Source organism: Anser anser, assembly GCF_964211835.1.
Source record: "Anser anser genome assembly, chromosome: 15".
Lineage (NCBI taxonomy): Eukaryota > Metazoa > Chordata > Aves > Anseriformes > Anatidae > Anser > Anser anser.
Genome location: NC_139736.1, coordinates 252,494 through 274,444, shown reverse-complemented (window position 1 = coordinate 274,444; position 21,951 = coordinate 252,494). Strand labels below are relative to the sequence as shown.

The window sequence follows — 21,951 nt, the reverse complement described above, 5'->3', positions numbered from 1 at the left end:
GCCGCGCCGCTCGGTGTCGCGTCTCGGTTCCGCGGCCGCCTGGAGGCCGGCCCGGCCCGGCCCGGCTGGGCTCTGCCTGCCCGCGGGGCTGCCGCGCGTGCTCGCCGCCCGCGCCGGCGGGGGCAGCGGGAGGCTGCGGAGGCGAGCGCAGCCGGCGGGACGCGACGCGGCGGGACGGGACGGGACGCGGCGGGACGCGGCCGGCAGCCGTCGCCGCGGGGCGGCCGCAGGGGAGGGCTCCGCGGGCGGGAGGAGGGCGCCGGGCCGGCGGAGTGACAGCCGGGCGCGGGGAGCGCCGCGCCGCCCCGGCCGTGCGCCGGACCAGGCAAGTACAGCGGCGGGCCCGGCCGCGGCGGGAGCTGGCCTCGTGCGGGTCGCCTCGAGCGGCGGCTCGGTCCGCGCTGCCGGGCCGGCCGGTGCCGAGCGGCCGCTGAGCTGCGGGGGGCGCGGCGGGCAGCAGCGGGCGCGCCGCCGCCGGGCGAGCCCTGGTCCCGCGGGCCTCGCGGGAGCCGGCCGGGCCCGCGGGGTGCGGCCCGGGGCGGGGGGGGCATCGGCCGCTTCCTCCGCGGGCCCGGCCGGAAAGCCGCTACGGTTCGCGTGTCGTTAAAACCGGCATTGGCAGGAATACTTCTTACTGAGACCGCTTGATTCAAACGCTTTTGAAGCGACTGGTCGTCAGGGGAAAACCGGTAAAACTCCTAGAAGACTCCTTTCTGCTGGAAGTCCTGCTCGATGGCTACAGGAGGCACAAGGGCTCTTACTGTAGCAGAAACCACGCTAGCCGGGACACGTATCCTACGATCTGAGAATCTGTCCCAATAAGCTTGCTCTGAGCCGATGGATGAGCTGCTCCTGAATCTCAAGTTTCATTCTTTAAAATCTTTTCCCAATGTATACGGGTTCAGAGAGAGCTTAATACCAATTCATGATGAAGTCTTGGAACCAGAGATTCAGAAATGTAGGACTGGGAGTGAGCTATTCTCGTTAGGCGGTTTTGTCTCTGGCGTTTTTGTCAAGGTGTCCGGTCTCGGTGATCCCTGTAGTTTCTGTCTGTTATAAATGGGAAAATATCTGAAGTTGCTTGCAAACTATGATTTGTAGTTCATCAAGTCATGAGAAAGTACTGCATTCATTACGGGCTCGAATGACGTGTTGTTGTGCCCTTTGCTGTCTTCTGTCATCTCAAGCTTTCTAAAGAGAGCCTAGTCTAACTGTTCATCTAAACCTCCTCCTCAATGTAGTATACTGGACTCCAACTTCCAAGTTCTTTTGAAAATCCACTTTGAGGCACCTACTCTTTTTCGATACGCATGTTCATCGTGCGGTTGCCTCTAACAGTCATATTGAGTGTCAAAGAGTAGGTATTGTGAGTTATGTTCCTGCAGGTCTGCCATTTTGTATTGTCACTTGGAGAAAGAAATAATTAAAAGCAGCAATAATGAGAAATGATTCCCCAACTTCTTTTCAAATTTTGATGCGAAATCAGTTGATGAACTTATGCTTTGCTTTTGCTTTGTTTTTTAACGCTTATCTCATTTTAGTCTACAGTTATAGCCAATGTTTTAAATCAGAAAGAACAAGTCGAGCTGTACTTCAATTTAACTTTTAAAAAGTCCGGTTTTAAAACAGGGAGTTGTCCTTTACCTCTACAATAGCAGTAAAGGTGAATTAAGCAGTCGTAGGTAGAAATGACTCTCATCTGTGTTCTGTGCATGAATTACCCTCTGAACATAACTGTTTTGCAAATTATGCCTGTAGATGAAATAAGACCCTAATTAATTTAGAAGTCCATTACAGAAGCTACTGTTTTTCTTGATACTAAATGGAATCTTTTCAATCACCTTATTTCTTCCCAAAAGGCAGGCATGAGCAACTGATCTGAGCGTGTAACTTGGGCCAATAAACAGGGCTGCTTCCAGCCCTGATAAAGATTTCTTTCATAGTTTTTAGGAAAGTCACTTCTGTCTTTTACACTTTATTTCCTTGTACATATTGAGATTACTAGGTTTGCTGTGAACTTAGTATTCTGTGTGTGTTGTATATTCCTCATAAAGGTTTATCATCAGATATAAAGAAAAACTTAAGAGCCAGGAGACATGCAAACTATTGTCATTTTTTTCATTTTCTCTTGTGTTTAGATTATAGTCCACGACTCTCATCTTTTTAAAATAAACAAATAAAAAGTTTGTTGTTTTATTAGAGCTATGGATTAACTCTTCTTTTTTTTTTTTTTTTATCAACGTGTGCAGAACATTTTTCCTATGAGGGAGATATTTTTTTCTCTGCCATCTGCTGATTCATATGTGCTTATGCGATACAGGATTCTTTGCCAAAGTTTTATGAGTTTCTTGGAACTCCAGTCATGGGACACTATTACTTAACAATGGACCGAAAAGCAAACACTTCCTCTCTTGTGAACACCAGGAAGAAAAAGGGAAAGAGTGTTGTATGCTGGAGCGGTTTTCCCTTTTTTTCTGAGCAACAGAGAAGGCATTTGTGTTCTACTGTGCTCAGTCGTGTTTTGTCTATTTCCAAATGTGTACAGCTTAGCTCTTGAGTGTTCATGAGAAATTCATTTTTAAAGTATGTCTTGTATTTCTGGATAAGCGGTAACTGCCGCAGATAAGATCACAAAGAAGTTTCCATTCTGGTCTTTGATTTTCAGTCAGTGTTTGCATCCCTTTACCTCTGAGATTGACATCTTCTATGTTTAATCTTTGGAAGCTTATTTTAAAGTATGGCTAATCATGCGTATGAGAATGGAAGAAATAGTATCAGGGGACATGCCTTTTTCTGATGAGCACTGCAAGTTGGGATATGAGTTAATTGCCTTGGAGCTGAATCTGACATGCTGAAGTCATGGTTTACTGTACAAGAAGTAGTAGTGTTAAATATGTTGAAGAAATCAAGATTCTTTTGCTACATTTCACATCAATTTTATTGATAAATATATCTATATAAATTAAAGGTGTGTTGTTCTTTCTGTGAAAAGAAGTGATATTTCTGTCCCTTACTCAGCTGGGAAGGTCGGGCTATTGCCTATCTTGCGTTCATTCTAATTGGCACCAAATACGCAGTAGCTGTGCTTGAGAATCTTGCTAGCTGCAAGAATCTTGCTTCTTGCTTTGAGACGAGTTGTTTGAGGGAATTTGGCTTTGGTAGCATGCCTTTGAGGCTACACATTCTTATGTGTATACAGTGCTCATACGCATACTTCCAAAAGGTCATTAAACTTTTCCAAAGCTAATTACTTAACAAGGTTATACCACAGCAGAGTTTCTGATCTGTTGCCAATTCCTTGTGTCTTGTGTGCTGGTGAAACTCAAATCTGTTATAAGTGTCAAGGGTTGTCCTACTACTGTAGCTGGATTAAAGCTCAACTTCACTATGCTTAAAGAATTCTAATATATAAAAGCTGCATAACTTTCCTTCTCTGAAGTTGTGCTCATTGTCTTATATGATGATATGTGTTTTACAGCTTTTAATTATTCACCGTTTTAACGAATCTGCATTCTGTTGAAGCAAAACTTAGAGGTCTTTGCTCAGAACTTTTTCAAGGGGATGATGCTCTAACTAACTGTGGTACTGGTGATAGGACTTGAGGAAATCGTATTACAATCAATAGATCAGACACACATTGCTCTTAAATTCTTCCAGTTATCTGAGAGGAATCACAGGGCTCCAGAGGCACGTTGATATTTTGGTCTAGGGCTTACTCTTTAAATATGTCGCATACTAGAAACGTTCCTTTTCTAGTAGCTGAAATAAGTAGGCCCGCTGCTGGTGTCAATCTAGTATCCTCTGTAATTTAAATTTTACAAATAAGTCATCTAGCTCATTTGTGTTATTCTTACTCTCCTACGCATCTTGTTGAGCAACCTTTAAAGGGATTGGGCACTCCAGGAGATCTGAATCCTAACATCTAGCAAAGTGGCAGGACAAACTGCACCCTTACGCTACTTGGGACACTGATGTGAGCTTTTAATAATGTCTTTTGTTGGCAGAATTTCAGCACAGCTTGCCCTTCTGAGCCTGGCCAGCGTCAATGATGGCAAGATTCCTAAGTGCTGTACTGCATACCCTGTGGATCCTTTTCTTTTCATATGCAACAAGCGAAGGTACATTTATTAATGTTTTAAGTTACTTTATTGAAGTTTTTTCCAACATCTTTTTTCTCGTGACTAGGAATAACTAGCAGGCAACACTATTACGATTAATTAACTAATACAAAATTTGTCTTAGATCTCTTCATTTTATTGGCCTTTTCCATATGGGCAAGAAAAAAAAAGGAATTTGCAAGAAGGAGAAACTGAGGTTTGAAAAGACACCTCTTTACTTACCCATTGTCTAATCTATGCTGGGCACCGTGCTGCAAATAGGATGCTCAACAATAACCCAGTAACATCTCTGTAGAAATCTCGTAAGAGTAGAAAATATTAGTCTCAGATTTGTTCATTTTTATAGCTGCCACTGTTTGCCATGTGGGCTAACCAGTAACAGACCTGCAGGAAGCTATGCTCATGAAAAAGAACAGGAGCCTATAGGTCTGCTGTCAAAAGGCATCTGCCAGTATGTGTTCTCCAAAGTGTGCAAAAATGCTGACTCAGAAAACTTAGTTGGATGGATTTGAATGGATTCGGAAGGTATTTGCTTTCAGACAGTGTGTATTCTGATTTGTGCCTGTACGGGGCCAGATGACTTGTGTGTGATGTTCTGTCACTACGCCTTTTATTTGGTCTGGCAAGATGTTTAGCTGCATTATGTTTTAGTGCTGCTTCTTAGATGATGGTTATATGATACAGTTCAACTGGAAGGAGCTGAACGTGTATTTTGCTGGTATCTTTTAAAGATATTTCATTATAAAAAGAAGTTAGAAATATAAAATCATGTTTTCTGACAATGCACCTTCATTCTCTGAAAAATGAATCTTACATCTAGCTTTTAAGTTATTCCACAGTAGTCTATGGGGGGTTTTACGGTTTGGTTTTGGTTGGTTGTTCTTGGTTTTGTTTGTTTGTTTTTAAAAACAGCCTGTCCAAAAAAAAAAAGGTTTCTTAGCCATATGCCCCTAGCATACCGCAGGGAATTTTGTAATTTTGGTTAATAAGAAGGGTAAAGGTTTGCAGGAGCATAATTTCTATGTCATCTGATCTAGGTAATCCCAGTTTTTCTGTAAACTATCAAAGTTTAATTTTACATATTTTTTTCCACTAGGTAACTACATGTTTCAAGTTTCTTTATTATGTTACTCTAGTTGAGAATTAAAAAAGAAATCCAGCATTTCAGTTCCCTTTTCTAACTACATGAACTGAAAACAAACTCTTTACTGTATGGGGTTTCAAAAGAAAATTCTCAAATGTATGAGGTTTTAAAAAAACCCGTATTGTATCAGGGTTGAAAAAAGGGAAAAGGTCACAGGAAAAGAATACAGAAAACAGTTCAGAGTCCTAGAAAGACATGAGGACGCTGAAAGGCAAGATAAATCTGCTAGCTTAACACAGCAAGAACAGCTTTATTTAATTCCAGTATTCTTGCAAGTGTAAGATCATTAACACATTGGAAAATAATGAAATTCATCTTTAATGGGAATAAAATGGTAGTATATATTTTAAAAGTCCATCATGAAGTGAACAATAAAAATATAAAGGACAACAAAATATAAACAACAGTAACAAGGTAAACAGGTAATGGTTCTATTAAAATAAATGAGCAGTGTGTCTCTTACGGTATTATAGAAGCTTAATCTTTAACTTGTTGATGTTCTGATGATTTTGGGTTGTTTGGTTTTTGTTTCGTTTTTGAAGAACCATGGACCATTCAGAACAAAAGGGAACTAAACGTGGCGCTGCCACCCAGAAAGGATATGAGTGATAATTCTTATCTACAAGATAATTATCTTGCCTTAGCAACTAAAGCAAAACATTTTCTAAATATTTGAATAATAATGAAACCATGAGCTGCAGTCAGTTCTAGGTTTGTAACCAGTCAGTATACTAGGCAATTTAGGTTATGATTTTCACCAAACTTTACAGTGGTTCCTTGACGTTGCCATACATCCTCATTTTCATAAGTGAGCTTCGCTAAGATTATTGAGCTTCCTCCAGTGATCCAGGACTGCTTGTTAATGAGGTTTTATGGGAGGCCTTCTAGGAAGGCAAATGAAAGTGATACATGGGTTTAAATAAGGATAAAAAGCCACCCATTAGGAGTACTAAACAATTAAGTGTTTGAGTCAGGTTTTTACTGAAGTACCAGGTGGTCTGGTGGTAGATACAGTGGTATGTAATGTATCACTATACCCACTAATAGAGAGTTGGCCATCATGTATGTTGCATTTGCAGATACTGTACTATATCAGAGTGTGCAGAATTTGCATGAGAAAATTCAGGACAATGGAAAATTAGAAGTGTAGGAAGAATAAGAATGAAATTAGGTATTTATGAAAACAAAAACTTTTGGAGGAATAATCTGAAACGGACACCCACTGGGAAGAAGTCGTCTTTGAAGCTGCAGTGGCTGAAGAACATTACAGGATGTGAATTGTTGGCAACTAATCTTGAATTTGCAATGTAAATGACAAGAATAGAGAGTTAGTAATGTGCTAGGCTGTATAAGCAAAATTATTTACATACCATAGAGAAATGAAATCATGTCTCTATGTGTCCTTTGTATAACTGCCACAAGAAAACTTCTAGCAGCATCCCTAAAGAAACTGTCAGAAAAATAACAGTTGATAGGATTATAAAAATCAACCAAAGCTATTCTAAATTTTTATGGGGAATTGTGATGTAGAGCAGGAAAGAAGGAATTAGATCTCCAATGGGGAACTGTTCCAGGGAGGCAGAGGGTATGCACTTGGGAAGCTTAAAACAGTTGTGGATAAAGCATAAATTCAGGTGTGTAGGCAGTGATTTTGGTCTAAACCTGTTAATTATCTGCATTTTTGGCTTTTGAACCATTTGTGTATAAAAGATAGGATGATGCTCTTTTATGATAAAAAATTTGGTGGTTTAGAGTTTGCATAATTAAAACTTGGCGTTCATCAGAACCTCCCTCTCAAAGACGACTTCTCCAGAAAGGTGGAGATACTTGGTAACATGCATCTTTTTCCATTTACACAGAACATGAAAAAAGTGCTTACTTCCTTTATAGGGGCTTTATGCTTCTGTTTAGAGGGAGAACTAATGTTTATGCCTAGTTCCATTTATTCCTTGGATTTTCTTGCTTCTTATTGTGTGCTGCTTCTCCCTAGTTACGGCTACAGGACACATACAAGAATTTGGATGCTTTAGTGACTTTGCAAAAGAGCTCGTTTGTGACTGGAAGGTGCCTGCACAGACAAACTGCTCCAAAGAATTCCTGCTCTACTACAGGGAGGAAATTTTCTCTCCCCAGTGAGTGTTTAATAGGGTTTACCTTCTTTACCATTGGAACTTTAAATATCCTACAGCCATTATCAGCTTTGATTTCTTCCCTCTGCTATGAGTGCCTGCAACTAAATATAGTCAGGATTATCCTCCTTGCAAGGAGGAAAATGTTTTGTTGCAATTAACAGTGTGCTCTGTTCAGTGAGCTAGTCTTTGACAGACCTCTGCATTCTTGGTAAAGAGTGTTGGTCAAGTACTGCTTGTAGGAGTGGTAGGGCTCTCATAAGTTTACCAAACCTTCACTTCATGAGAAACGTTACATGATTTACCAGGCTGTAGCCTGTGTAAAATGAAGTCTCCCTTGGAGCATCAGTGAATATTTCTGTATACAATGTAACTTGGTATTCATGGACAGACTGTGTGCACTGCTCTACAGCCGAGGCAGTATTCTTGTCATCTTCTACAGAGGAACATACATCAGGGCTTTCCTATTCCTCTCCATAGAGGGGAACAGTATGATTTCTCCATTGAGACTTCCAAATACCTTGATATGCACTGCAATAAAACTGTTCCCGTGCTAGCGGAGCATCAGTCCAATCCTTTGGAGGTTAAAGTGTAGTGAAGGTTGCTTTTAGTGCTAATTTTTCTGCTCGGGATCAATTCTTAGCTTTTCATTAGTGCAATACCAATAGGTAGCCAAGGGGTATTTGGGAAGGATGGGTCATCTGGAAGCTGGGGGGAGGGGTAAGTTTTTGTTCTGGATTTGTTTGGACAAAGTGCTTCTGGGAACTGAATTTGAGCTTGCTTGTTTCAGATTTGATAGGCTCTACACATCGATAAGCTTGATTCCACATTTTGAAGAAATACTGTGCTACATTGTGTAAACAATCATATCATTTTCTGCCTGTTTTTCAGAAACGTGTGTGTCCCTGAGAATGGAAAAGAGAGTTTCACGTGCACTTGTACAATATATCCCGATTATTTTGTATCAGGCCTCACCTACGTTCTAGCTTTACAGTTCAATGGGACTGATATGTGGAATTACAGTGTTACACCAGCCCTGGTTGGTAAGACATGGTTTAATTTGTCACCAGGACATCTGGTTTCAGGCTTTGCAATCCTAGCTGACTCCTCGTTAATGACACCAGAATGGTTTTTCCTTATTAGATGTTAAGTGTCATGCTGGCTTGAATGAAAAGTCCATTTGGTGTAGAAACCTGATCCTGGAGTAGATTCTAAACGAAACAGTGTAAGTAATGGGGCAAGCAGAATGATTATTCCTCTCAGCTGCCAGCCATCCACAGTGTGTGGACTTAACGGTGTATTTAGTGCATTTCACTCATGAATGTAGAATTCAGGGATGAAGAGGACACTAGACTATCCCTACTCAAATTCTTCCATTCTCTATCGTCCTCTAATTTTTCATGCTAGTTGAATCATGCCCATGAACAGAGCTTTTTCCAGTAATTGTTGGATTATAACGAACCATGGTAAAAGGTTAATGACTGCTCTTTCATGTGACAGAGCATAAATACAGTTTATCTCTGTCAGCACCTAGTTTGTTTAAACTAGTGTGTGTTCATAACACTGTCATCTCAAACACTCAGAAATCTTACACATCAGAAATCTTGATCTACAGCAGTGAGCTGGTTCCTTTCCTACTCAATGTCACTGCTGCTCCTCAGCAGAATAAGCAGGAGCCTGCATCTAAGACTCAGGTAGCCAGGACGGTCTGGCTGCAAAGCGGTCCTAAGCTCTCTGCCTACCCTACAGCACAGCGTGTTGTTGTGAGGGTACAAGTTGTTATCATTTCTGCAGGTTGAAAGCTGCATCCAGTGCACCAAAAATAGAACTTGAAGTTTGTTCAGCCAGCTTGTATATTCAGTGCCTGTTAATGAAGACCTTGCAGTTGCTCTGTCTTGGCCTCTATATCCTTGCACTATAGTGTAGTGAAAAGGTCTAAAATGGATTGACTCTGAGATTCTGGTCTCTGGTGAATATCTTTATCTCTGCTTCTTTCCGTCAGTGCTTTCTCATTGCCTTGTTCTCCTTGTGTTTTTTTTTTTTTTGTTTTGTTTTAATATACAGTTAAACCAAGGGCCCCCAGAAATCTTGCCATTGAGAAGGCTGAAAATGGTAATTTCAATCTGAGCTGGGAGGAGAGCTACACCCCCCCATCCATGCTCTCTGGACAGCCAGTCATCTTTGAAATAAAATATTGGAGGAAGCAGCACCCAGGAGAGGTAAGAGACAGCCAGTCTCTTCATTTTCTATTTCTGGAGCGTCAAGGGTTAAAAAGTCCTTTTAAAAGAAGTCTTGAAGGACTTTGAAACCATGTCATGACTAATGGTGTAAGGGCCAGCAAAGGCATGTTCCTGAGCACACTTGCTACTGATCACATTCCCCAAAGGTGGTTCAAACTGAGCTTTAAAGGACTGAAACTCTTCTGACTGCTACCCCAAAGTGGTCTGCTGTTTACATTAGACAGGGAAGGGATTTAAAATATAGTACTTCTGTTACCCAAACTTAATTTTCTTTTTAGACATCATGAAAACTTATGATGCAATTGGTGTCTAACTACTTCCACTAACCCTTCTTCCCATAAAGAAATCAGTGAACTTCCTTACTTTCTTTTCAGGTTTCTATAAAATCAATTAACTACCAGGCCAAAAGCTTTGAAATTACTGCAAGCTCCTTGCAGAGAGGCTATGATTACTTTGCAAGTGTACGGTGCAAGTATACAGACTACCCAGCCTACTGGAGTGACTGGAGTGACAGAGTTGAATTTCACTGTGGTAGGTATTCTAGCAAATAGCAGCTTGATAAAAGGATGGTACAGTTTTATAAACCCTTTTGTATATACCCCCACTGCCTTTTAGTTACCAGAGGAGAGTTATGGAATCGTTATCTTCATCCGTTTGAATATATTGTATGTATTGAATGTATTGATCAATCTGTAAAAGCTTCCAAGGAGACTCAGTGCAAAAAAGCAGCTCTTGGGGAAACTGAGGAAGAGAAGACCAAGGGAAGCTGGATCCTTCAGTCTTGTGGAGAAGAAGGCTGAAAGGGAATGTGTTTGTTCTCTATGCATATTTCATGAAGTAGGCAGCAGGAAAGGAGAAGACATGATTAAACTAAAAAGCAATGTTTACGCAAGTGGGTATAAATGAACAAGAGATACTTAGGAAATTAAGCAATACTTTAACCATTAGAGGGCTGACTTCTTAAAAGAAAAAAAAACTGAAGAACAACAGTGAGGGTAAGAAGCATAGCTGCACTACAGCAGAGATGATAATGCCATTCCAGAAACTATGTGGCAGGTTTGTCTCAGAGAGCTGACAAATGGTTTCATAATTCATGTGGTCTCCCAGTTCCTTAATCACCAACAGTAACTGACTGAAGTACCTGCACTGACCTTTCAGACATGACACGTACTATTGCCACTGGTAGCTGCATATGTTCTGTTTATCTGCTGTGGCTTTATTTTACATCCTCTGAAGTAGCATTACTTTAATATGCAAAAGAAGAACACCAGACTTGGTGTTGTCAGTACTTGTGTTTATATGCACATACACACACAAATATATATTTTTATTTAACAGATTATCAAGTAACATCTGAAGACATTCTGCAGATGGCTGTTCCTATATCTTGCATCCTGATCATGGCAGTAGCTGTAACTTGTTATTTCTGTTTTACCAAGTATGTATCAATGCTCACAGGTTTTATAGACTAGCAGTTTGCACAGATATCAGTATTGCCATTGCTTAGTTGAATGTCTAGTAGTACAGGAATCTAATGACTTACTTGTCCTCGGCACGCCTATCTCAGACTCTAAGAGCAAACATAAATCAGTTGTACTGTCACTTTGTGAAAAGAAAATTGAATATTTTCTACTAATCTTACTAGAATGGGCTTGTCAGAGTATCCAAAACAGGCTGCATTTATAGGTCTGTCAGTTTTGCACTCAGTCTTTGCCGCAGTTCCAGTAATGATGGTTAAATACCACTGGAAAAAAATTAAAAGAAATACTGATAATGTAAAAGTCGGATCCTATCTGTCTCACAAAGCATTTTAAACGTAATTAGAAAAACATGTGACTGTGGCTGTGCAGAGCAGTCACGCACAGAGCATAAACATCTTTGCACTAGGTTAATGAAAAAGCAGCATTTGGAGATATACGGAACAAGTACTTCCTGTTTCTGCAGTGCAGATGGCTAAGAGGGAGAGAAGAACAGAAGAGGGAAGTGTATACTGGTCAAGCCAAGATTCAGTTAAAGCAAACAATTTTCATTCTTGCCTTGCAGAGTGAAGAAAGAATGGTGGGATCAAATCCCAAATCCAGCAAAGAGCCATTTGGTTGTAAAAAATGTCAAGGTAATTTAAGGGCTTTGCAAAAAATGCCTTTTCCTGATCACCAGAAATAGAATATGTAATAAATGCTCTTGTCTGGCTTGTACATGAAATACTAAATACAGTTCACGTGTTCTAAAACTCATTTCTGTTTTTATTAGCTTTCAGTCTTGTGCTACATCGATGAAATTAAGTTCCCTTTCCATGACATAAAGCAGAGTCATATGGAAAAACAAATGTAAGTAACATTAACCGGGAGGGGGAGGGACACACCTCCACTTTACGGCATAAAATATTTTCCTATTACATAAACATTAACTGTCCTTTCCTTTTGATTTCCAAAAATAGAATTTGCAAAAGCTGTCTGTCTCAAAGTTTGTCAAGCCAACATTTCAAGGGAAAAGATAACATCAGAAACGCTGAGAAATCTTGCAGTTGCCATAGCAAGACTGGAGAGTGGTTTCCAAAAGGCAGTAGTGCAGTTTTAACCCCTGAGACAATTCTCATTGAAGAGTCTATAGAAATCTGTGAATGTTTAACAGACATTGAGGCTGAGAGCCAGGAAGAAACTCATGACCAGATCACCATGTTTGAGTCTTGTGAGACCAGCGTCAGTGCTTTCAGGGAGCACACTGAACACAATGATGCACTAGCTAACATGTTCATTGAGCTCTTGGAAGATGAAAACAACATGAAAGATGATAGAGACCCAGATGTCATCACAAGTGAAAATAAAACCTTTGAGAAACTTGAGTCAGAAAATGAGTCTCAACGAAGTCCTACAGAAAGCACAGCCCAGAGTCAGCAGACATATGGTATTTCTCATAGAGTTTCCCCTTTCACCAGAGCCTCTCAAGATGAGTACAATTGCAGTACAACCAGCAAGAAGTCAGTACAATCAGAAGAATCCTTTGAATCTGGCTATCAGAGCTCCAGCACAAATTCTGCTTCTCTGGATGCAAGAGATGCTCCCCATATGCTTCATCAAAGCCTTTTTCCATGCAGTTCTGAAAGTCAGCGTAACTCATCTGTCCTGATTGAGGAATCTCCAAATAAACTAGCCTTTGTGATCAACAAAGACAGAATAAGCAACCTTGCATACAAGAGCTTTGGCACCCTTGTGTCTCTACCTGGGGAGCCAAGTAGTTCTGCATACAAGAGCTTTGACACCCTTGTGTCTCCACCTGGGGAGCCAAGTAGTTCTGCATACAAGAGCTTTGACACCCTTGTCTCTCCACCTGGGGAACCATGTAGTTCTGCATACAAGAGCTTTGACACCCTTGTCTCTCCACCTGGGGAGCCATGTAGTTCTGCATACAAGAGCTTTGACACCCTTGTCTCCCCACCTGGGGAGCCATGTAGTTCTGCATACAAGAGCTTTGATATTCTTGTGCCCACATTCAGGGAGCCAAGTAGCTCTGCATATAAGAGCTTTGATACCCTAATGTCTCAGTCTATGGCAAACAGTAGCTTGACTGTGCATTTTGAAAATGTGTGTTCCTCGCTGCCTTTGGCCCAACTTTCAGAGGCACCAGAACTTTGCTGCAGAGATCAAGTTTATCGACCCCCTAGCAATCAGACATGCTATACCAACTGCAGATCTCCCTGCAATGAGCTTGATTTTCAAAACACTTGTTCAGAACATACTGATTTTCCATCTTTCTCCACACGTGCAAATGACGGAGTTTCAGCTTTCCTACCAGAGGAGGAAATACATAAGCAAGTAGCATATCAAAATGTTCAAAAGACAGCCAACATGCTTTCTTGCCCTGTTGGACCTCAGCCGTCTGGTTATCAACCTTTTGATACTGCAGTTAGATGTAATGGTACATACTTTGACAATGACAGTGAAGTTATCTCTAAGTCATTGTATGAGCCCTTCATTCATGTGTTGTACAACAACCTGAAAGAAACACCGCCAGATACCATAATCCATGAATCTGACCAGAAGATAGATGACCATGTATGTTTGATTGTACGGGGCTTTGATTGTGGCATTGTCCCAGGTGTAACCTCTAGTGAGAATGTCACACGCAGTAGTAGTGATGGGAGCCTTTGGATCATCAACTCTAAGAAGCTGCCAAATGATAGCAAAGATGAAAATGCCAGCAGAGGCAAACAGCCGTTGCATTTGTTAGAGCTGAACTGTCAAGATTTTAACAACAGAGAAAGAACTCTAAAGGGAACAAACCCTAATGGCTATAACTGTAATGGTAAAGGAATGCAAGAGGACAGCAGTAACAAGCTAAATACTGTCCTGTGCCCCACACATAATCATTTGAGGAAGTTTGGAAATGAAGGGGAAAATAAACAGGTAGGAAGCAGAAGGTGTGGCTCGACAGCTAACTTGTCAGAAGAATCACTAGGCAGCATTGAGCTGAACTTAAAATCTGCAGAGCCACTGGGGCTCTTGGTCTCAGACAAGCTGTCAGCTCCTCTTTGTATGGATAACCACTGTCCTTCTGATTGTCTCACTGTTCACACTGAGGATTCTAGACTGGTACCTGCAGTTAAAAAAAGACCAGCAGAACTATTGAGGGAAAACAACAGGAAGAATGAGAAAAGAATTAAACTTTTACATGCTCTTGCCCAGGAGGACAACTGTTACATGAAGGTAGCCTAGTCATGCTTGCCAAGAGAACCACACCAGCCTTTGGAAATAAACTGTGTGGCAAATTGAAATGGTGCTTATTCTTCCAATTTTGCCTTAAGTGAGGGTTACTACAGTACAAATGTGGATTCACTGGGTTGTAACACATGCTTGCTGCAAAGGTGGCAGCTGGTATGTGAGGCAGGCCGTTGGGGTACAGCAGGGGCTAGCACTTTATGTAGCTACAGCTCTGTCAGGAAGGCACAGAGCTGAAGTTTCTCTGGCTATGATCATTCCTTGAAAGTGAGCAGGAGCTGCATAAACTAGGAGTTCTTATTTGGCACAGCTCCTGTGGTTGGTTATTGCTCTGGGTCTGTATGTTGCTTGGGAAGCACAAAAGATGATATGGAAGTTGCTGACCTGGAAGTGGGAAGTACGTGCAAGTCAAAGGGGAAGTGACTGCCTTGCGCTGATGGAATTGCATACCTTCTGTTATTTGTTTATTGGAGGGGGTGCAGGGGGTGTTTCTGTGTTCCTGGCACCGGCATGTGGTATATGTTTTTATACTTCTTTAATCAAGATCTGAAATAAAGATTACTGTCATTTGGGCTTAAGAAATTGTTATTGATGATCAGCCTCTTACTTTAGAAGTAAGTAGTTGTTTCATACTTATACAGCTGTAAATGGAGTGAGGCATCTCTAACTGTTTTCCCAGAAAGTTGGTCCAGTTTACGATCAGACTCCCTAAGTTCATGGAGCATTTTTTCAGCTTCTTGGTTTTGTCCAGTCAGAACGGAAATTATGCTTGCAGCTATAAAATAGCATATACTTCTTCTTAGATAATAGTTCCAGAAGTTTTGCTCATGACTGAACTTTTCTAGGGCATTATCATGTAGTTTGGTATTGTAAATTCTACCCCAGTATGTTGGCAGTGGCACAAAACAGTTAAGTAATTTTATGTGTATAAACATACATACCTATGTTCTCATTATTTAGAAACCCTTATTAGTATTAACATTCATGAACAAAGGTGGAAAGAGTAGTGCTAAGAGCGGATCTGTGGGTGCTGCACAGAAACTCATTTGACGTGTTTTGTAAAACTTTCGTCCTGCAACTCTTCTCAAATTTCAGGTTGGCCCAGCAGTAGAGGTATTCATGCATCAATTTTGCAGCAGTAAAAAATGGTATGTAAGCCCTGGAAGGAGAGTTGCAGTGAAGTGCCTGTATTCAGATGCAATATTCTAGACATCAGGAAGAGGTTCTTCACCGAGAGGGTGGTTGCACACTGGAACAGGCTCCCCGGTGAAGTAGTCACTGCACCAAGCCTGTCTGAATTTAAGAAGAGATTGGACTGTGCACTGAGTCACATGGTCTAAACTTTTGGGCAGACCTGTGTGGTGCCAGGAGTTGGACTTGATGATCCTTATGGGTCCCTTCCAACTTGGGATATTCTATGATTCTATGAATATTAACTTTTGTGTAGGCACTGATTTATAGCCCACTATGGTGCCGATGAACACGTTAATATTGTTTTTAATTGAAAATACAAGGTTGATTTTTATTTCCACTTGGATGAGATTTAATCCTCAGAAATACTCTTAGAATCATTGAATCATTTAGGTTGGAAAAGACCTCTAGGTTCAGCCATTAACCTAGCACCTAACCTAAACTCTTCCTCGAGGCAGGCAGTGCTGAAGTGGAACAGTTGTGGGGCAGAAGGATGAAGAGGCATGCCAGGACCCTTCAAACAAACCCTTGCTGAAATGGTGGAACAGGAACATGCACAGAGGTCATGAGCTGTCTCATGAGTGTGCTGACTCACTTCCCTACGTCCTAATGAAGTCAAGTTTAAGCAAAAATCCACAGCTACTTATTGTGGCTACTCGGCATGGGTTACTCACTGTTTGCGGCAGTAGCACAGGGCTGTTACGGGAGGCACAGGGGCACAAGTGGTATTTTCTTCCCCTTCTGCCCCTACACTCTCCCCTGTGCTCTGGAGGGAATCGTCCTGGAAGGCCTGCACTTGGCTGTAGCAGCCAGAAGAGCTCTGCTCGGGTGAGGATTGGATAGCTGTTTGCTGTAGTAGTTCATCTGCGGAGCCCCAGTTTCACTCTGCTTTTCCCTGGCCTTTTTTTTTTTTCTTTTTTTCCTACGTAGCTACAGCCCCCCCCCCCCCCCCCATCTGCTTGTTTCTGTTGGATGACTTTCTGTGCTAGGGTGTTATACCTCTTCTTTTCCCTTCAGTATTTCTCTGGTGAAGTCAAACAGCTCTTCAAGAAGAGGGAGCCCTCCCTACTCCCATGCCTTTGCAGAACCCAGAACTTGTGTTAAACATCAGGACTGTCTGGGCAGCTGGCCTGCTAATCCCCCTATCCTATGTCAGGCACAGTGCATGCGTGACTGAAGTGTGATCTAAGTTAGTGTTCCATCTCCCACTTCCTCCACTTTTGCAATCTAGAGCAATTGCTAGGCTATGTAACACAGGTACATTTCAAATGACAAGTTTCTGACTTAATTGGGAGTGTGCAAGAGTTCTGACTTTCGGCAGGCTTCCAGGTCTGCCAGTGTGATGTAGTGGCCGGAGTCACACCTCTGAGGGACTAGTCTGTGTTTGCAAAAGCAGCTTATCCTCCCAGGAGAGGAGCTTCAAACCTAAAAGTTGAGACCCTCCAGTCATGGCCTTTTTAGCTAGCAGGGGGTCCCTACCAGGTCAGAGAATTACCTATTGCAGTAAGTGTATTTTCTTTTTTTTTTTTTCAGTTTGTTTTGTAAGACTGCAATGCAAATGGAGGCTTGTGCTGAGTTTTAGCCTAATTATAAGACCATTTATTACTCACTCACAGTCATTCCGCCTCCATATATATCATCCTTACCTGGCTGCCTACCAAGTATTAGTAACCTGACTCATTGTTGTCATGAATGAGTGAAACAGGTTCCTGAGAAAAGCAGGTGTATTCCCAGTTCAGGAGAAACTAGTTCTGATTAACTGTTTTACTTTTGCAGAGAATGCCACAGGCTTACTTTTTTTTGTTTGTTTTGTTTGTTTATTTTGTTTTCTAAATATGAAGTTTAACAAGAGCAAGTGCTGGATTCTGCACCTGCGAAGGGGCAACCCTGGCTGTATGTACGGACTGGGGGACGAGATGCTGGAGATCAGCCCCGCGGAAAGGGATCTGGGGGTTTTGGTCGACAGCAAGCTGAACACGAGCCAGCAGTGTGCCCTGGCAGCCATGAGGGCCAACCGCATCCTGGGGTGCCTCAAGCACAGCGTTGCTAGGTGGTCGAGGGAAGGGATTGTCCCGCTCTGCTCTGCGCTGGTGCGGCCTCGCCTCGAGTACTGTGTGCAGTTCTGGGCACCACAATATAAGAAAGATTTAAAAAAAGCAAAAAACTGTTAGAGAGCCTCCAAAGGAGGGCTGTGAAAATGGTAAAGGGTGTGGAGGGCAAGACCTATGAGGAGCAGCTGAAGTCACTTGGATTGTTCAGCCTGGAGAAGAGGATACTGAAGGGACACCACATAACAGTCTACAGCTTCCTCACAAGGGGAGTGGAGGGGCAGGTACTGATCACTTCTGTCTGGTGACCAGTGATAGGACCCAAGAGAAGGGCTAGAAGCTGCGACGGGTGGTTCAGGCTGGACATCAGGAAGAGGTTCTTCACTGAGAGGGTGGCCAGGCACCGGAACAGGCTCTCCAGGGAAGTGGTCATGGCACTGAGCCTGCCAGAGTTCAAAAAGCATTTGGATGACTCTCTGACACAGTCTGATTTTTTGGGTGGTCCTTTGGGGACGCAGGAGTTGGACTTGGTTCTTGTGGTTCCCTTCCAGCTCGAGATATTCTATGATTCTTATCAATGCTCTTTAGAAATACGCACCTATATTGAACGGGTGTTGACAAATTCCTATCAATCATGAATTTTGTCATTGCCCTTGGAAAACTAACGATAACCCCAAGAGAAGGGTGAGAGAAGCATGGAGGTAGGGGGTTAAGCAGACCTGCGAAACAAGTTCTTGGGGGCAGAGGTAAGTTAACCAGGGGTGGGGGGTGTCATCAGCTTTTTTTAATAACTTGTGTCTGCATCTTGTTATGGAACGTATGTTGTTCAAACAGGTTGCAAGGATGTCCAAGTGCTTATCCATCATAAGCTACAAACATTATCTAAGAAAACAAGTTCTGATAGGTGTCATTTTCCAGCAGCATGGCCAAAAACCAAAGGACTAGAAAACCAAATGGCAGATTTGTGACTTCCCTTGCCCTGCTCTGTAATGTTTATCTCCGGCTGTGAAATTATGTGAGAAAGCTCTTTAATGAACGGAGACTGAGAAGACAGTTTGCTTTCTCCTAGCCATGTCTTTTTTGTGGGAAACTCCTTAGCATGATTTTTGCAGTTTGTACGTCCAATGTGTGTAAATTTGCATTCAGATGCCTTCACATAGAGTAGGTGTTTTTCTCAGAGGAACTGTGCCTGTGCAGTGTACATGCATGTGTACACATGCACACACAAATATTTCCCACCCTCTACAGACTGCTAAGAACAAATTCTGCCCTGGGCTCCCACATGGTGATGTATCATGATCACGTTAACCACAATTTTAATTTTTTTTCACCACACTACTATTCCTGAGGCAGCCATGCTATGCTGTCAGATTTTCATCAGATCTTGCAGCCACTGCACAGAGCCTTCAAGGCCTCCCTGCCTAAACTGCGGTGCTGGGGTTGGAAGTGAAGGAATAGCTCAGCAGGAACTTGCTGACAACCTGAGGAATGAGACAAATGCAGTGGTCTGGTTTTCAGCTGCAGCACTATAATCCTTGGCTCTCAAAGAAGATTGCTCCAAACAAAAGAAAAGAAAACAGCCTAGCAAAGAAGAGGGCACCTCTAAGGTACCTCACTAACATACTAATCAAAATTATAGTTTACCAAATTGCTGTACCTCAGTGTGTTTTCACAGAACTGCTAATAAGAGCTAGCATCAGCACCACTAATTTGCTGAGTCCTGACTACTCTCTGTCCTTTGACAAGCTGAGGAAGCAGCGTTGAGAGGAACTTTACATCTCTGTGCTGTACTCTCGCCACAGGTGCTTTGCTCTCTTTGTCTCTTGTGCTGTCCCATTTACATCCTGTCCCTTTTCAGGCTTTCCGCAGCATGGAATTTCCACATGCCCTTATTTCCACCCTTCCAGAAACATTGCAAGATGAAAGAAAAGAAAAACTGGCTACAGTCCTGGAATGAACAGAGCAGGAGAACTGACTGCTGTGGCACTTGTAGCTGCATAGAGGAGGAGCAGATGGTTTTTGGTTTGTTTTGCTCTTAGCCAGAACACTTTCTGTATAACTGAACACTTACACATTTTGTGTTCTGAGAGCAGAGGGGCAATTGTAACAGCAAGAGTTGGTACAGTACCAATATAACCTGTGGCATGTCTTTGGTAGAGGGGTGGCTGTATTAGAACTCTCTCAGTCCATGGATTGTGGTAGGTGCCCTAAGGAGCTCCTACCTTGGTTGCTGGTTCTGTGACGGATCAGCCGCTCCCATGGTCCTGTATGTGCTTGTACTGCACTGTATTAAGAGCAGGGCACTCAAAGCAGTGTGGTGTTTGTCCTCTGCTTGAAGGTGACTTAGTCAGTGACTAACATATCACTGGGACTTTCCTACTTGCTGCTGTTTCCCCATCTCTTAGACATGGGGGAATTTGCCATAAGCTGAAGAGTTTGAGGTTGGCTGCTTCTCTCCAGCTCAGCCACTGCTGGTTTCACTTGCAGTAAACCACCCACACAGCAACAAAAATTATAACAGAGTGCGGAAGTACTGGACTGCCTTTTGGGGGGAGAATTTCCACACCTGGCTCAGGGTTTTAATCAGCCCCATTTTTTGTCCTAGTGCTGTACATGATTGCTGTGAAAACCAGCTCTGCACTGGCTGTGGTTTGCCCTGAAGATAGTATTCTTGGTCAATAGTGAGCAGCCAGCAGAGGTCTCAAGGAGATGGCTCTAGCAGGCTTATGTTGTGTTGCATTCACTAACCAATACAGGAAACTGACAGGCTCTGGGCTTGAAAGTTCTAAAGGGCAGTTCATTTCTGGGGATTCTGCTCTCCCACTGCTTAGCAGAGGTGCTCCAAGAATACCTAGACTTCCCTAATGCTCCTATACCATGGCCCCATTCTGAGCTGTGGTGGGTCTTTACAACAGACCTTGCTGTCCTGAAGCAGCAGGAAGCTTTCCACTTCTGGTCAGATGACCTCTGCTGTTATTTGTCTCAAAAAACCTCCATCTGCGTTCTCCGGTGTGAAGAGCCAACACGTTCACCTGCTGTCCATGTTGTCTCTATTTTGCATGCTGTCTGCCATTGCTTCAACTTCTTGCCACTCCTAGCACATCGCTTTCCAGCTTCTGCACATGCACAGTGACTGGGTAAGCAATGTGGAAACTGGGCTGTGCAGGGTTACTCTTCGCTGATCACAGAACAGCAACCAGGGGATCCAAGCAGCTTCCTTATTCAAGCAAGAGCTTCACACCACAGCCAAAGCCGCAGTAGAGCATGGAATCCCCCAGTCCCTACATTTTGTAGGAACAGCCTTCAGATTCCTCTTCTTGCTGAGCATTGTAAAAGTTTACCAGTGCTGATTTGGATGCAGATGTACTGATGTGACATGATTTCATTGCATTAGTCCCTGTACTCTACCGGAGCCAATAACCCCGTGTTTTGGCCTTTTTAGCCTCAAATAAAATAGCTGCTACCTTCTGCCACCTTACAATGAACTCTTACCAGCTTCAGAGCAAAACCACAGCTTCCAGCAATAGGGACAGTCCCAGGATGGTTTCAGTAAGTCTTTTAGCTTCCCTGTGCAGAAATGTGTTTTGAATTTTTGGAAACATTGGTTACTTTGGAACAGTCTGTTTCCATGAAAACCTTGCTTATCTCCAGTGTTGTTAATTTGCCTCAATGTATTGCAAGGTGCTTCTCATAAACTCTGCTTGTTTGTCCATCCCGCATACCTATCCCACTTTTTCTCCTAAGGAGATAGTATGTCCCTGCCAGTGATGTGAGGAGCTGCCAGTTGCAGTAGGACTGCATGGTCCGTGGGTTTGGGAGTGAGCCAGCAATGCTATCGGAGTCTGTGCACTGCCGTGCGATCATCTGTAGCTTGTTGCTTGCCACATGGAGGCAGCATGCAGCACGAGCCATTAGCTTTTGCTTTGAAAGTGCTTCCGCACTCACAAGTTGAAAGTAGCCGGTGTGTTTATCACCCTATTAGAGATACCAAAAGCTGTGCAAGGTACACGGGATTGCTGTACCCAGCCCAGGGCGTGGAAGGCCTGCTGCAAAAACTTGTGGCCAGGCAGCGTGGGTGAGGCACCCTGATTTTTGACAGCTGTGGTAAAACAAAAATTCAAGATGCTCAGGTGGGGCTCTTGCCATAAAAAGCCATATGCCAGCAGCAAGCTGTGATGTTGGTGCATCACAGGAAGCAAACAGCATATGCTGATGGATGTTGTCCCTAAATGGGTCAGTTTCTGCTAACCTGCATGAAAGGAGCAGGGAGCTCTGCCAGCACTGTCGACTCAGGGGAACACTGTGAGAGGATGTGGACTTGCTGACCTCATGCAGGGTCAGTGTCATTTGTAAGCACAGACACAGG

The 21,951-nt window shown here is 42.8% G+C and overlaps 1 protein-coding gene across 1 annotated transcript; it reads left to right on the top strand.

Annotated features, from left to right (window-relative positions):
* Window positions 1-7: 7 nt before the first annotated feature.
* On the top strand, window positions 8-14,928 carry IL4R (interleukin 4 receptor). Its single transcript, XM_083799382.1, has 10 exons — window positions 8-325; window positions 4,005-4,118; window positions 7,253-7,394; window positions 8,283-8,434; window positions 9,456-9,610; window positions 10,006-10,162; window positions 10,970-11,069; window positions 11,675-11,744; window positions 11,882-11,958; window positions 12,069-14,928. The coding sequence occupies exons 2-10, from the start codon at window positions 4,046-4,048 to the stop codon at window positions 14,341-14,343; spliced, it is 3,201 nt and encodes a 1,066-aa protein (XP_083655508.1). The 5' UTR covers window positions 8-325; window positions 4,005-4,045; the 3' UTR covers window positions 14,344-14,928.
* The last annotated feature ends 7,023 nt before the right edge of the window (window positions 14,929-21,951 follow it).